Source organism: Chlorocebus sabaeus, chromosome 9 (assembly GCF_047675955.1).
Source record: "Chlorocebus sabaeus isolate Y175 chromosome 9, mChlSab1.0.hap1, whole genome shotgun sequence".
Classification (NCBI taxonomy): Eukaryota; Metazoa; Chordata; class Mammalia; order Primates; family Cercopithecidae; genus Chlorocebus; species Chlorocebus sabaeus.
The window spans coordinates 135,756,901-135,772,771 of record NC_132912.1 but is presented as its reverse complement, the minus strand read 5'-3'; the positions used below and the strand labels follow the sequence as shown (position 1 = coordinate 135,772,771).

Below are 15,871 nucleotides of genomic sequence, written 5' to 3'. Positions count from 1 at the left end.
AGGGTCTCACTCTTGTTGCCCTGGCTGGAGTGCAATGGCTCTATCTGGGCTCACTGCAGCCTCTGCCTCCCAGGTTCCAGTGATTCTCCTGCCTCAGCCTCCAAGTAGCTGGGATTGTTACAGGCACCCACCACCACACCCAGCTAATTTTTGTATTTTTAGTAGAGATGGGGTTTCACCATCTTGGCCAGGTTGGTCTCAAATTCCTGACCTCAGGTGATCCATCTGCCTTGGCCTCCCAAAGTGTTGGGATTACAGGCCTGAGCCACTGCGTCCAGCCTGTTTCCTTAATTTCTGAAGGATATGTTTTCTGGAAATAGGTTTCTGGGTTGAAAGTTCTTTCAGCACTTAAAAAGATGCTATGCACTTCCTCTACAATTACTGATGAGAAATCTGATCATTTGAGCTGTTTCCCCCCTGTACGTATATATGTAAGTTGCTGTTTCTCTCTCTTCTTGTTTTTTACTTTTATTGTTTTGGAGAGGGGAGGGTTAGTATTCAGAGGTGTGACTATGATATGTCCTGGTGTGGATTTCTTTGCATTGATCACGTTTGGGGTTTTCTCACCTTTGTAAATCTGTAGCTTTATGAGTCTTGCCATAATTCGGAAGTTTTCAGTCATTATTTCTTTGAGTACTTTTTATGCCCCACCCTCCTTCTCTTCTCTTTCCAGGATTTTGATGACATGGATATTAGATCTTTTGTTATAGTCCCACAAGCTTCTCAGTCTCTGTTCAGTTTTTTTTGTCTATTTTCTCTTTGTTGTCCAAACTGTGTAATTTCTATTGTTCTGTCTCCATTTCACCAATTCTTTCCTCTACTCTCTCTATTCTGCTTTTAAGCCCATTCGTTGAGTTTTTTAAAAAATCAGTTCTAAAATTTCCATTAGCTTTTTCTTTTCATTTTCTATTTCTTTGTTGAAACTTTCTATTTCTTTGCTGAGACTTTTTCACTTGTTTCAAGCATGTTTGCAATTGCCCAACGAAGCATTTTATGATGGTTGCTTTAAAAATTTTAAAGTCATTTTTAACATTTCTGTCATCTCCAGGTTGGTATCTATTGGTTGCCTTTTTTCATTCAGTTTGACATCTTCCTGATTCTTGGTATCATGAGTCCTTTCCCCATTGCTTGATTTTGTCAGCTCTGTCAAAGATCAGATGGTTGTAGGTGTGCAGCCTTATTTCTGGGCTCTCTGTTCTCTTCCATTGGTCTATGTGTCTGTTTTTCTACCAGTGCCATGCTGTTTGCGTTATTGTGGCCTTGTAGTATAGTTTGAAGTTGGGTAACGTGATACCTCTGGCTTTGTTCTTTTCACTTAAAATTGCTTTGGCTATTTCAGCTCTTTTTTGGTTCCATATGAATTTTAGAATAGTTTCCTCTAATTCTGTGAAAAATGACATTGGTAGTTTGATAGCAATAGCATTGACTCTACGGATTGCTTTGGGCAGTGTAGCCGCTTTACCAACACTGATCCTGCCCATCTGTGAGCATGGGATGCGTTTCCACTTGCTTGTGCAGTCTCCGATTCCTTTCAGCCATGTTTTCCAGTTGTCCTTGCAGGGTAGGCTGCAGGGAAGGAAGGTCCTGGCTCCTGCTCACTTTCTCTGAGGCCGCCTGGGGCCAGGGCAGGCACTGGGCACTTCTCTGCAGTCTCATAAGGATGAGTCCAGGCTCCAGGCTCGGCCCTTGCTGGGCGGGGATACAGTGCTCCCGTGGGGTTTGGCTGGTGCACAGCAGGGAGTATAAGCGCATCCTGGTTCTCCCTGGTCCTCTGATTACAGACCCAGGCTTTTTTGGGGGCATTTATTTTATTACTTACTTTTTTGAGACTGAGTGTCGCTCTGTCACTCAGGCTGGAGTGCAGTGGTATCATCTTTGCTCACTGCAACCTCTGCCTCCTGGGTTCAAGCGATTTTCCTGCTTCAGCCTCCCAAGTAGCTGGGATTATAGGCGCACACCAACACCCCTGGATAATTTTATTTTTAGTAGAGATGTGGTTTCACCATGTTGGCCAGGGTGTCTTGAACTCCTAACGTCAGGTGATCCGCCTGCCTCGGCCTCCCAGAGTGCTGGGATTACAGGCGTGAGCCACCACACCTGGCCCTGTTGGCATATTTGTTTTTTTTTTGAGACAGGGTCTCGCTCTGTCATCCAGGCTGGAGTGTAGTAGCATGATCTTAGCTCACTGCAACCTCCTGGGTTCAAACAATCCTCCCACCTCAGCCTCCCGAGTAGCTGGGATTACAGGCGTGCGCCACCACACCTGGCTATGTTTAGTAGAGATGGGGTTTCGCCATGTTGCCCAGGCTGGTCTCAAACTCCTGGACTAAAGTGATCTGCCTGCCTTGGACTCCCAAATTGCTGGAATTACAGGCATGAGTCACCGTGTCTGGCCTGTTGGGGCTTAAATTCTTTTTTATTACTCAAAAAAGCTTCATATTTTTCTTTAGTTTTCTGACTCTGTGCTTGTGCCTCAACACTTTCCCAGCGATTTTTGTTCCTTGAAGAGGAAAGATGCTGGATCCTACAGGAGCACACACCCAGAGCCACTGCAGCCTCATGGACGCGATTTTTGTTTGAGAAATCTCGTAAGAGCTTCAGGTCTCACAGCACCAACCCCCTGAGGTCGGCCTGGGCCACCTGCAGATTGTGGCGCTTTCCCAGCCTTCTTGGTGTAAAGGTGAACCATCTACTGCTGGGGTTCGTGACGCCTCTTTTCATTACAGACTAGATTGCAGGAAAGCCTTCAATGGTTTGGCAAATGGTGGACCATTCCGAGTTCCTCTAGACAACATCCCCAGAAGATGAAAAAGCACAGCTTTTAGTGTGTGTGTCCCCACTGGTTTTTCCCAGTCGCTGGCTTCTTTACATCCAAGTCTCAATATATGAGGCAGAAAGAAAATCCAGGGCACTCACGGCTGCCTTGTTCCTTGGTCCAGAGGCCCCTTGCCAGCTGCCTTCTCCTCCTGCAGGTGGCTTGGTGCTTGTTTTTTGCACAGTGTGCAGGGTGCTTAGTGCAGGGTGCTTAGTGCAAGGTGCTTACTGCAGGGTGTTTGTTTAGTGCAGGGTGCTTAGTGCAAGGTGCTTAGTGCAGGGTGTTTAGTGTAGGGTGTTTATTGTAGGGTGTTTAGTGCAGGGTGCTTAGTGCAGGGTGCTTAGTGCTCCTCCTTGGTGGGAGGAGCGGGGAAGTACACATTTCTATCCTTCCTGAGTGGAAGTTCTACCTTGATTTTGAATGTAATTTATTTAATTGTATTTAAATTTGTATAATTTAAATTTTAATAATGCTCTTGTTTCACAGGCACCTTATTCACATCCCCGGACGCTGAGCCCTCGGTTCTCGTGAGCTCTAGGGCACATGACTAGTGCTGTCCACGCCGAGCCCAGTCCTCGTGCACCGGCCAGAGCCACGGCCCTGCTGGCAGACACTGCCTGTGGCCGCCTGGCCAGGAAGGGCTGCCCTGACTCCCTTGAGTCCTGACGAGGGGCTGCTGGACAGATGGGGGACGTGGCACCCCCGAGGGCTGGGGGCAGGGCTGGGGAAGGGTGAGGAGGCCCCAGGTACCTTTTCAGTTACCAGCCTCTCCTCCGCCAGCTCGGGAGCCAGAAAGAACGAGTCATAGGAACCTAAGAGAGAAACCCCGGCTGAGCTTTCCTCACCCCGGCGAGCCAGTGCTGGACTCGGCCTGAGGGGGACCCCACACACTCACCGTTGGCAGGGGGTGGCTGGAAGAGCACAGCCCCGTCCTCAGCAACCAGCACGGAGTCCAGACACAGGTAGGCTGTGGCAGAGCTTGGGTCAGGGCGGGCATGCATGCTGCCCTGCACTTGGGGTTGGCTGGGGGGAAGGAGCTGCAGAGCCTCGGTCAGGCTGCACAGACCCCCGGCCTCCCCATGGCACGGGCACACACCTGCCAGGGCACGCACACGGCCTGCCCCCAGCCCCTGGGGTCCTTGGAGCTGCCTCCTCCTGGCCCTCCATGTGGGTAGCACTGCCCCAGCCCACACAGTGGCTGCAGCAGCACAACTGTGGCCGAAAGGGAGCTGGGCAGCAGGGAGAACACAGGCAACAGCTCCTCAGCCGAAGCCCCTGCATTGCAGTTCCTGTCCCGGGTCAGGGCCCACGGGGCAGCCATGGGCCCACAGTGGACGGACACTGGAGCCAGGTGTGTCTCCCATGGCCTCTCCCCCAGCTCTGGGCCCACGGTGGACGGACACTGGAGCCAGGCGTGTCTCCCATGGCCTCTCCCCCAGCTCTGGGCCCATGGCGGATGGACACTGGAGCCAGGTGTGTCTCCCATGGCCTCTCCCCCAGCCCTTTTAGATGCTGCCCTCATCACCCTCAGGGTGTTTTTACGTCACAGACGCACCATCCGTCTGCCCTGATGTCCGGCAGGGCTGGGCTCTGACGGGGCAGACCAGTACAATGCTGAAGATTCCCTCCCCACTCCACAGCCAACTGCTGCCTCCCTGGGGACAACGTCACTGTGTTGAGAATGTGTGGGCCATGGCAAGGTCCCCGTTCCTCTTTAGGACAGGGTCACCGGTTTCAAGGCCCGCCTTGCAGGCATCTGTCCCCACACCTCCCTTGGTGCTGCAACCCAGCAGGCACCTCCACGGTGCTCCAGACGGGAGCTGCCTGCTCCGTTCACCAGAGACACCGTCCTGGCTGCCCCTGGGTCCCTTGGCTCAGGTGGGGGCCAAGTACGCATGGGACGGTGGGGGGATGGAACGGCAGGGTGATGGGACGGCGGGGGGACAGGACGGAGGGGCGATGGGACGGCGAGGGGATGCGTCACCTGGGTGCTCGGGGTGCATCTGTAGTGCGCGGAGGCAGGCCAGGCACAGGGCCCACAGCTCGTACTCCCGGAAGGGCCGGCCCAGCTGGGACAGGAGGTCCTGCAGGGACACCCACTGTGGACAGGAGAGCGGTGAGGTCAGTGTGGACACCGCTTGCCGGGGCCCGCTGCCTGCAGAGACATGTCCGGGGGAACAGGCCAGGGCAAGGCCCACTCTGCTCCACACCTGACAGAAGGGCTGGGGAGGTCCCAAGTCAAACCCAGCATGTGGGGGGCGTGGGGAGACTGGGGCCCTTGGCCCTGTGGATGGAAACGTCCCATGGTGCAGCCACTGCAGACCACAGTGCTGCCATTCCTCAAAAAGCTCGACATACACCTCCCAGCTGACAGCAGTTCCACGTGGCCACATTCCCCGAGGAACTGAGGGCAGGGCTCACGCATATGTGCACGCCCATGTTCGCAGCAGCACGGCTCGAAACAGCCAATGCACGGAGCACCCAGGCATCCACGGACGGATGCAGGGGCAGTGTGGATGGCGCTTGGCCTCGGGACGGGGAGCGTTCTCACGCAGGCTGCCCCGGGGAGGAACTGTGCAGACAGTGGGCTCAGTGAAGAGACCAGACACAAAGAACCGTCCATCCCACTCCCACGAGGTCCCTTGGACGGAGCTCATGGAGGCGGAGGGCGGCCTGGGGTGCAGGGGCCGGGCTGGGGGGTTGGGGTTTCGTGTGGGCTGGTGGGGGGACAGCTGTGCAGCAGCGTGAACACACACGGTGCCGCTGAGCTGGGCTCTTGCAGAGGGTGAAAGTGGTGGCTTTTGTTGGGTGCATTTTCTCACGCACACACACACCCTGACACCAGGCATGCGTTCAGCCTGGGAGGCCGCTCTCCACTCCAAGGCCCCATGGACAGCTGGGACCAAAGTCCACCCTCTGACAGGTGCCTCCGTGTGCCCTTCTGGAAGGTAAGGTGGGTGTGTGTGGGACGGCCTGCTGCCAGGGAGAGCAGTGGGAGGGTGGTAGAGGGTGACGGGGCACACGTGCTCAGGATATGCAGAAAAGCCCGAGCCACAGAATGGCCTGCTCTTGTCCTTCAGGTCAACAAGGCCTGGTGGGACAGGTGGCTTGAGGGCATCCCCATTCCTGGGCCAGGCGCTGCCTGGCAGACGGACTTGCGTGCGGGCCACTGGCTTCAGGTGTCCTTGCCCTGAGTTGCTCACAGGGACACAGCTGGGGGTGGCTCACCGAGGAGCCAAGGAGGGCAATGCCCTTGGCCAGGCCTTGGCCCAAGTGTCTTCAGCTGGACAGAGGGGCCCACAGGCCAGGCCCCCCAGAACACTGGCTCCAGTAGCATCCTCCATCCTCACGAGCAGCAGCTGACCAGGGGCAGCACTGGGCTGGGGAGGCCCCATCCTGCACGGATGCCACGTCCAGGCAGCTGCTCCAGATCCCAGTGTCCCTGTGGAGGCCGCGGAGGTGGCCCAGCACTGACACCACCAAGCCCCACAGATGAGCAAGCTCAGCCCACAGCTTTGGTTTCTAACTTTTAAAACCATCGGAACAGGAAGATGAGGAAGGCTGTGAGCGTCAGGACCGGGGAGACAGCCCCTGACATGACGTCATGGAGCCGGGGCTGCTGGCCTTGCTTCCCGGAAGAAAATTAACCCTCGGGACGGCCGTGCAGGGCTGTGTGAGGAGCCTGGGCCAGGCTGAGGTGGCGGCTGCCGTCTGGGTCATCCTGAGGCAAATGTCCACCCGAGAGGCCATGCCTGGGTGACGGCATCCCCAGCCGCAGCCACAGCTTCCTTCAGAAACGGGGCAGCTCAACAAAAAAGTCTTAATTATGGAGCGAGGGTGAAGGTTAATTCCCTGCATTAAAGCGTTTGTGGCTGTGGAGAGGCCCAGCCCGGACTCACTGACCACCGACTCTCCGCCCACACACAAGACCCGGCCAGACCTGGCCACCCACCTGCTCTGCAGCTGCGCTTTCCAGCTGCCTGGCTCCTTCCGGAATTCTCTCATCGTCCCCGGGAGTCTGGGCTTCACCGCTAGCATCTCGAGGGTGTGCAGGGCAGGCTGGGGGTCCGGCCTCTGCTGGCCCCAGACTCAGGTGTGAAGTCTCGGGCTGTCCTGGACTGCCGGGCGCCCCAGGGCCCCTGTCCGCGCTGTGGCCTGCACAGGGAACCCCTCCCAGCTGGTGTTCCAGCTCCTGCTCCGGCCACAGCCTGCATTTGGGCTGAGCCTGGAAGCTAGAAAGGCCATTTTTCCTGTCCAGAAAGGCCTTCCTGGGGTCCGGAGGGAATAATTCCGATATGGGCAGCTGGCTTTTCCCACGGGTCAGCGGCAGGCAGGGGGTGGCCTCGGGGCTGTCGGACAGCAGCCTGGGGAATGTCTGCACTTTCCGCAGGCGGCTCCTCCTGAGGGCGTCTCTGTCCAGGTCCCCGAGGGTGCGTTCGGCATCCAGGACGAGGCTGGCCAGCTCCTCCCGGCTGTGGCTCTCGCCATTTCTCACCAGGGTGGACAGCAGAGCCTTGGTTGGGGAGGTTCTGGGGCCCCGGCTGGCCTCAGACTCTGAGCCTTTGGGGGCCGGCAGAACCTCCGGGTCAGCGCTGGGGTTCCCAGATGGCCTCCTGGGCCCAGTGTTTCCTGTGACAGGCCTCTCCCGCCAGCTGCTCTCGCTGACATCTGGGCACAAACAAGACATAGTCACAGCTGGGCACCCCTCCTGCCCCTCTCCTCCCACCTCTCCCCTCCCCTCTCCTCCCCCATCACAGACCCCAGCGCAGGCTCTCACCACCGCTGGACACCCCTCCCCTCCCCTCTCCTCCCCCATCACAGACCCCAGCACAGGTTCTCATCGCTGCTGGGCGCCCCTCCCCTCCCCTCCCCTCCTCTCCCCTCCCCTCCCCCTCTCCTCTCTCCTCCCCCAATCAGAGACCCCAGCGCAGGCTCTCACGGCTGCTGGGCGCCCCTCCCCTCCCCTCCCTTCCCCTGCTCTCCCCTGACCACAGACCCCAGTGCAGGCTCTCACCACCGCTGGACGACCACTAGACACCCCTCCCCTCCCTCCCCCATCACAGACCGCAGCACAGGCTCTCTCGGCTGCTGGGTGCCGCTCCCCTCCCCTCCCCTGACCACAGACCCCACTGCAGGCTCTCACAGGAGGAGGCTCCCGCCTTCCTCACCTGCCCCACTCATCACATCATCCTGGCTAACTAGAGGCTGGGGCTGCCTCTCCCCAGGCCAGGTGGGGCTTCCTGCTGGGGCTTCCTATGGGAGCCGGGGACTGTCTAATTATCTCACCCAAAGGCATGTCGTTTTCCATGAGGATTACACACGTGAGTCCCCACAGGAAGAACCTGATGTGGCTACAGCCATCAGTGGCCGCCTCCCACACACGGCATTGCTCTCTCTCTGCCATGCGTGTCTCTGTTCTGCCTACTCCACGCTGCACAAACTGCCTGCTCCACACTGCGCCCCTCCCACAGCAGCGCAAACTCTGAGCTGCAAACGTGCTCACTCAGCAGGGAGGGCCCTGCCGGCCACCGTGAGGCTCCTCGGGACTGTGCCCCCGGCCACCCTCCTGAGGCCTCACAGACACAGCCTCTGTTCAAAGGCGGCCTGAGAGACGCCAGAATCCGCGTGAGCCACGAATACCCCAAATGCTTCGGTCTCAGCTCTGTAACGCACCCGCCTGGCACCCGTGGTGGGGGCAGGTGAAAATCAGCTGTGACACATCAACGCGTCCATTTATGTAAATGCCTGTGAGACTAACACCCATGTGCCTGGCACCAATGCCACGGACTTCTGAAGCTGACCCAGAGTCACCTCTGCCTGCATGGGTGCCTGCAAGGCTGGCGCAATCAATACACATGAGAGTGTGGAAACGGGTGTGTGCACAGGACCAGCATGTTCGCGTGTTTGACCACGTGTGAGACAGTGGACGTGGTAGGCATGACAGCGGGCATGTAATGTGTGCATTCTGGTGTGGGCGTGTGCAATGTGAACAGGCGTGTCTGAATTTGCATGTGACTGTGAGCAAGTGTGAATATGTGTGTACGGGGCACATGTGATCTATCTGAACGCTTGTGTGTGGCTGTGTGAGTACACGAGTGCATGTGATCTATATGAATGCATGAGTGGGTGTGTGCGTGTGTGTGTGCAGTGTGTGCACACATGGGTGTGTGTGCAGGGTGTGTGTGCAGTGTGTGTGTGCATGGGTGTGTGTGCAGTGTGTGTGCATGGGTGTGTGTGCAGTGTGTCTGTGTGTGCATGCAGTGTGTGTGCATGGGTGTGTGCATGGATGTGTGCAGTGTGTCTGTGCATGGGTGTGTGCATGGGTGTGTGTGCAGTGTGTCTGCACATGGGTGTGTGCAGGGTGTGTGTGCAGTGTGTGTGTGCATGGGTGTGTGTGCAGTGTGTCTGTGTGTGCATGCAGTGTGTGTGCATGGGTGTGTGCATGGATGTGTGCAGTGTGTCTGTGCATGGGTGTGTGCATGGGTGTGTGTGCAGTGTGTCTGCACATGGGTGTGTGTGCAGTGTGTGTGTGCATAGGTGTGTGTGCAGTGTGTGTGTGCATGCAGTGTGTGTGCATGGGTGTGTGCATGGATGTGTGCAGTGTGTCTGTGCATGGGTGTGTGTGCAGTGTGTCTGTGCATGGGTGTGTGCAGGGTGTGTGTGCAGTGTGTGTGCAGTGTGTATGTGTGTGCATGCAGTGTGTGTGCATGGATGTGTGCAGTGTGTCTGTGCATGGGTGTGTGCATGGGTGTGTGTGCAGTGTGTGTGCATGGGTGTGTGTGCAGTGTGTCTGTGTGTGCATGCAGTGTGTGTGCATGGGTGTATGCATGGATGTGTGCAGTGTGTCTGTGCATGGGTGTGTGCATGGGTGTGTGTGCAGTGTGTCTGCACATGGGTGTGTGCAGTGTGTGTGTGCATGGGTGTGTGTGCATGGGTGTGTGTGCAGTGTGTCTGTGTGTGCAGTGTGTGTGCATGGGTGTGTGCATGGATGTGTGCAGTGTGTCTGCGCATGGGTGTGTGCAGCGTGTGTGTGTGCATGGGTGTGTGCAGCGTGTGTGCATGCGTGTGCACGTGTGTATACATGGTACACAGGTATATGTGCATGCACAAGGATGCATGTGTATGGGTTCAAGAGCTCACCCTGCAGTGCTCCAAAGGACTCGATGGAGAGGACCCTCCTCCCCACGGCAGAGAGGCTCCGGCACACGCGGCTGGAGGACGTGAGCTGCAGCTTCTCTTCACACAGCGCGATGATGCTCTGGGGACGTGAGTGCCTCAGACAGGAAGGCTCGGAGGAGGGGCCATCTCCCGTGGCCGCCCACCCGACAGGGCCGGATCCTTTGAAGGTGACCTGGGGACAGTCCCCACAGCCTGCCTGCGCCTGTCTTGCCAATTTTCTAGTATGAAAAGGCAGCACATCCAGGTTGCAGAGAACCGGGAGGCTTGTCACAAGCAAGACCTTTCATATCAAAAACGGACAATAAAAAACCAAGTCCTCCTTTAAGCAAAATGCCATTGGACTGTGGTCACAGAACCCAGGGGAGGCTGCCGGGCGTGTGTGGGGTGAGCACATGGTGTCTGGGCCTGTGAGGTCAGGGTCACAACCTGGGCGGCCCAGGGCAGCCTCGCTTACCTCGAGGTCCGGCCGGTCCCCGGGGTCCTCCGCCTGCATCCGGCTCAGCAGCGCCTCGAGGTCTTGGCTCAGCCTGAGTTCCAGTGTGGGCTCTGCCACGTACTCGAGGGCGGCCTTCAGTGTGGCCCCCAGGGAGTAGATGTGCGCCTGTGGGCATGACGGGCCATCAGCTCTGGGGTCTGTGCGTGTGTGCCACCCCGACCGTGGCCACCGCTTTTCCGGGCCAGGAGTTCGAGTTTCAGGCATCGTGGAGATTCCCCTGAGGGGAAGCAGCACCCACACCCACGCCGCCCACGCCCTCGCCACTTGTACCCACACTGCCCACACCACTTGTGCTCACGCCACCCACGCCCTTGCCACCTGTGCCCACACTGCCCACGCCCATGCCACCCATGGCCTTGCCACCTGCACCCACGCCACTCGCGCCCACGCCACCCATGCATTTGGGCCTGGCTCTGTGCTGGCTCATGGCCCCACCCCTCTGGGCTTCCTGCCCACAGTAGCCTTGAGGGGCACAGACTCCTCCGGCTGCCGCGTCTCTCAAGGGCGAAGCCTTTCAGTGTTTAGGTCAAAAACTTCAAAACTTCAAAAACTGGATTTCAGTAGAAGCAAAGATGGGTTTTTCTTTTTCTTTGAAAGTCTGGGTTTTCCTCCCTTGCCTGAGAATGTGGGCTCTGCACAAGGTCCGCCCTGGACATAGCCACACCGCAGGCCTGGATGCTTCTTCCCAGGACGGCTGCGTGTGGGGCTTCACCTTCCCCACAAGCAGCAGCAGAACCCGGGGTGGCTCAGGAACCTGCCCAGGGCCACGTCGCAGGTCACACAGCTCACGTGTGGAGCTGGGACTTGACCCAGGGCCTGCTCTGCCCCCGCACCTGTGCTCCCCTCCCGAGGGGAGTCTGGGGTCCCCAAGTGTCCCTCAGTGTCCACTCTAGTCCTGGCTGGCTGAGTGGACACGCACCCGTGTCCTGGGCTGGCTGAGTGGACATGCACCCGTGTCCTGGGCTGCCCTGGCCCCAGGCGTCTCCCTGGGTGGTCTCGAGATGTCGTCACAGAACCCTGAGACCTGCCTCTCCATTCCGTAGTGAGGTCCAGGGTGACCAGGGAGCGTCCAGTCTTCACAGAAAGCCCTGCATCCCGGGGCCCCAGGCCAGCTGGTCATCCTGGCCGACCCCCCCTCTCTGTCAGGGTCTGTCTCAGGGTCAGGCTGCAGGGACCCAGCCAGATCCCAGGGCCCCTGACTCCACCTGAGCCCGGCTCCAACCACCATCACCAAGCTCATCCAATTCTGCCTCAAACTCCTTTTTCTCCTGAGATGTCTTATTTGAGCAAGACAGAAAGTGTCACAAAGAAACCAGGAGCACGCAGCACCCCACACTTTCTTCTCTGGGGCATGAACGGCACCTCGCAGACGGCTCCACTTCCACAGTCTGGCGTGTGTGTGTGTGTGTGTGTGTGGACGGTCCTGGGGCTTCCCAGTCTAGACATGGGCACACATGCAGACACATACGTGCACACCCAGCACACACAGGCAGCCGGACATGCATCTTTTCTCTCTCCCGAGCTGCGCTCTGCCCTGCATCCTGGGTTTTTCACGGCATGAATCTCCTTCCAGGTCAGGAACCCAGACTGACCTTCTCTGCCCCATGCCTGGCCCTGCCTCCCCGCAGGCTGGTTTCTGCTTCTCCTCTACTCCCTCCCTCCTGTGCCCTTCCTGGTGCCCTGGGGCAGCCCACCTGGCACACCAGCCAGGCCCCCGGCCACTGGCCATCCCCACAGACTCCCTGCTGTGCGTGTGCCTCTGGTAGGGGACCTGGCACCTCCCCGTCCCCTCACGGCTCGCCTGGCACTGGCCACAACCACCGCCTCTGCCTTTGCACCTTGGGCCAGGAGCCCCAATGGCTGCTCTGCTGCCAACTCCTGGGGTCTCCTGTGCCATCCTGGGGGGACCTGCCACACTTTTGTGCCCGGGCTGGGATTCGCCTCCCTGGGGGACCTGTGACATGCGTGTTTGGGCACACAGGGTCCACCCCTCTGCTCTGATGCCACTGTGGGTGCTTCTCATGTTCTGTTGTCATGACTGACGCTTCGGTGGGGGCCCCGTGTGGCGTCGGTGGGGGCCCCGTGTGATGTCAGTGCAGCCACATCAGGTGTGCGAAGCCTCAATTCCAGGAAGGGGGATGCTGGGTCCCAGGTCACATCCACTTACAATTCTGACAGCTGTGACAAACCGTCCTGATAAATGACTGACCGGTTTACTCACCAGCCACAGCCGAAGCACCGGTCTCCGCAGCTTTGCCAATCTGTTAGGGGAAACTCACTCGTCGAGTTAATTTGCATTTTTGTAATTATGAATGAGACCGAGCATCTGTTCGTATTGACTCGCAGTTTTAATTTTTTCCTCTAAATCCCCATGCAAGGACTGTGCTTTCTCCGCTGAGGTGGGGCTGCTGGGTGCCTGTGCACATCAGGGCTCGCCTCAGCCTGGTCGCCGCACACGCTTGCTGCGTCTGTTGCCGGCTTCTGACGTTGTTTATGCGTCTTCTCACATTCCAGAGCTCTACGCTCTAATGTGTGGAATCCAACCTGTTTGTGTTCAGCAGCTTTGTAGGAGGATGTTCTCCACCCCAAGGCGACAGGGTCAGCTTTCCTTTGTTTCTGCTAATATTTTTATAATTTTAAAATATCCAGACCTAATCCGTTTGCAGCCTCACTCTCTGGGGTGTGAAGTTGGAGAGCACCCTCTGGCTGGCACCGTGAGGAAGGACGACTCCTGCCCCGAGACGCTGTCCTTGCAGCCGCGGAGCCTCAGATCTCCGGGTCTCTGCATGGCCGCGGGAGAGTGGCCCCTCGGAGCCCAGAGGACGCAGTCGGCCCTCAAGGTGCAGAGCCGTATGGGGCCCGCCTTGCATTGCTGCAGGGAGCTCAGCATTTCTGCCTTCTGGAAGCTTCTGGCCTGAAGGGCGGTGCGCCCTGAAGGAGGGAAACACAGCTGTGTACCACCGGCGGGGTCAGGAGATGGCGACACACGGAGAAACAGATTCCTGTGGGAAACTGTGCTGGAATCAGAAGCTGCAGTATTTGATGAAGCCGCCAGCTTTCTGTGGGAAGACTGTGCCGGAATCTGAGAAACTGCAGTATTTGAGCTGCCGGCTAAGAGCAGCTGTTTGAGTGAGTTCCCTGGGGGTTGTGTTGTCAGGAAAGGCCCCTTTCAGGAAACAAGGACATCAGAGGCCCCAGGGCAGCGGGATAAGGCTGGACCGTGGGCAGGCGTCTGGCAGAGGAAGGGAGGGTGGGGCCTGATCTCCAGGCCTGTGGGCCAGAGAACCTGGAGGCTGTCCTGGGAGCACCAAGTGGCCCTGCCTGGCTGGGCTCGGCCGTCAGTGGAGGGGAACAGGCCAGAGGGAGGCTGATCAGGCATGAAATGATCACACCTCGGGCCACAGGGCGACGGGGAGCCAGGTCGAGGAGGTGGACGATGCAGCTTCCTGCTCCAGGCCTCAGTGTGGTCTGAGCCTGTAGCTCCCACGGCGCCTGCACTCACGATGGGCATCCCGGTGGCTCTTGCCTCAAGTGGGGACAGGGCCTGGCCACCCACGGGAAGTGGACGCAAAAACCCCCTCGAGATGCGATTCCTGAGCAAATGCGCTCAAGCCAAACGGGCTTTGGTTCAGCACTGGTTAAAGTTTTTCTCCAAATTGAAAAGGCCCCTCTCTAGCGGGTAGCAAGTGGGTTCCACTCTCCCGAGTCTCACTTCAGGAAGCCCCTCCTCTGCTCTGCCAGAGATCCTTGGGTCAGGGTCTGGGTCAGCCTGGGAGGCTCTTCGTGGCCCTGGGAAGCACTTCCGGTGGACCTGAGGTGACCGGTTCAGAGAAGTGCTGGCTGCAGCACTCAGCACGGTGCATCCGTCGCAGCCCGGGCCTCAGGAGGGTACCATGAACACGCACCGGGGGCTCCCAGGGCCGCCTGGGCCCAGACAGGGCCTCGCTGGCCAGGGCTCTGCAGACAAATGGCTGAGCAGATTTGGGACAGGAACCCCACAGAAGGGGCTGGAGCATCCTGCCACACCAGGAAGTGGGTCGGAGCCCAGCAGAGCTGGGTGCCAAGGACCAGGGCGCCTTCTGAGCTTCAGTTGGCATCAGCAGAATGGACCAAATCCCATCAAAGACGTGTGAATCTTAAATTCATAAAATCATAAAACCAAGCTCACTGGTTAGCGCTGGAGGACGCTGGATGCACTTGCTGCTTTGAAAACGGGTGGATGAAGAGAAGGAGTCGAGCCTGCCACCTCCCTGTCCGCAGGGACTGTCTGCTGCGGCTGCCTGGTGTCAATGAGGGTGGCTCTCCTGACAGTGGGAGCCCTGCTCACAAACTGAGGCAAGGACTACCGTGGTGGCTCCAAGGATTCGTGGCGGCCACTGACGGCTGTCGGGGAGCAGAGGCCACACGCCCTCGATGGGCCCTGGTAGGAACCTGAGTCCAACAGCCCCTGACTACCCTGGACTTGGCCTCAGAGACAAACCAGGTTTTCTTCAACAAAAACCATAAGGAAGAGAGTCAGGGGTGTGGGGTCATACGAAACTCAGGAGGTATGGAGGCAACCAGGTGTGTGGATCCCACTCAGATCCCACAGGGAAATGGCTGGAAGAGCAAGATTTGGGCGGCGGAGCGGGGACCCGAACCCTCAGTCCACACCCACCCAGGCTGGGAGTGGCTGTGAACGTTTCCAAGTGTGGCCGAGGCTTTGTGGTTACATGTTAAGAGGGGCCTGATCTTTTAGAGGCAAATCTGAGCCCAGTCAGTTGTGGGTCATTTCTGAGGCTGGGTGGAAAGTCTATTTCTTGAAACTTGCTGTAGTTTCGCTAATGTGGCTTCGCGTGTGCTGTTCTTATTCTCTCTTTTCTGTATGTTTAAAACGTTTCATCGTGAACATTAAAACATAAAAAGTACCACCCACTGAAAGCCTTGTTCTCACCCAAAGACTGAGAATCAATCCAGCGCTGCAGACACGCACCATGCTACACACGTGTACCCATGACACGTAACACACTACATGCATGCATGCACACAACACATACATGCACACAACACACTGCACACACATGCATGCTACACACACACCATGATACACTCTTGTGCCTGTGACACATAACAGACTACATGCATGCACACACATACCACATACATGCACACACACTGCACACACATGCATGCTACACACACTGCACACACATGCACACACACCACTCTGCACACACATGCATGCTACACACACTGTGATACACTCCTGTGCACGTGACATGTAACACACTACATGCATGCACACATACCACATTGCACACACATGCATGCTACACATACACCATGCTACACACGTGTCTATGACACATACCACATGCATGCACACACACCACATACATGCA

The 15,871-nt window shown here is 57.6% G+C and overlaps 1 protein-coding gene across 7 annotated transcripts in view; it reads right to left on the bottom strand.

Annotated features, from left to right (window-relative positions):
* The window catches only part of KNDC1 (kinase non-catalytic C-lobe domain containing 1), a 78,395-nt gene that overhangs the window by 28,138 nt on the left and 34,386 nt on the right, over positions 1-15,871 (bottom strand). For all 7 annotated transcript variants that reach the window (XR_005244261.2, XM_038009759.2, XM_073019489.1 and 4 more), the window contains 6 exons: positions 10,449-10,595; positions 9,956-10,073; positions 6,768-7,483; positions 4,800-4,914; positions 3,711-3,782; positions 3,566-3,627 (listed from right to left, as the gene is read on the bottom strand). Coding sequence is in view for 6 of the 7 variants with exons in the window: in XM_038009759.2 (XP_037865687.1) it covers positions 3,566-3,627; positions 3,711-3,782; positions 4,800-4,914; positions 6,768-7,483; positions 9,956-10,073; positions 10,449-10,595 (1,230 nt within the window). In the remaining variant the exon portion in view is untranslated. The remainder of the gene's footprint in view (positions 1-3,565; positions 3,628-3,710; positions 3,783-4,799; positions 4,915-6,767; positions 7,484-9,955; positions 10,074-10,448; positions 10,596-15,871) is intronic.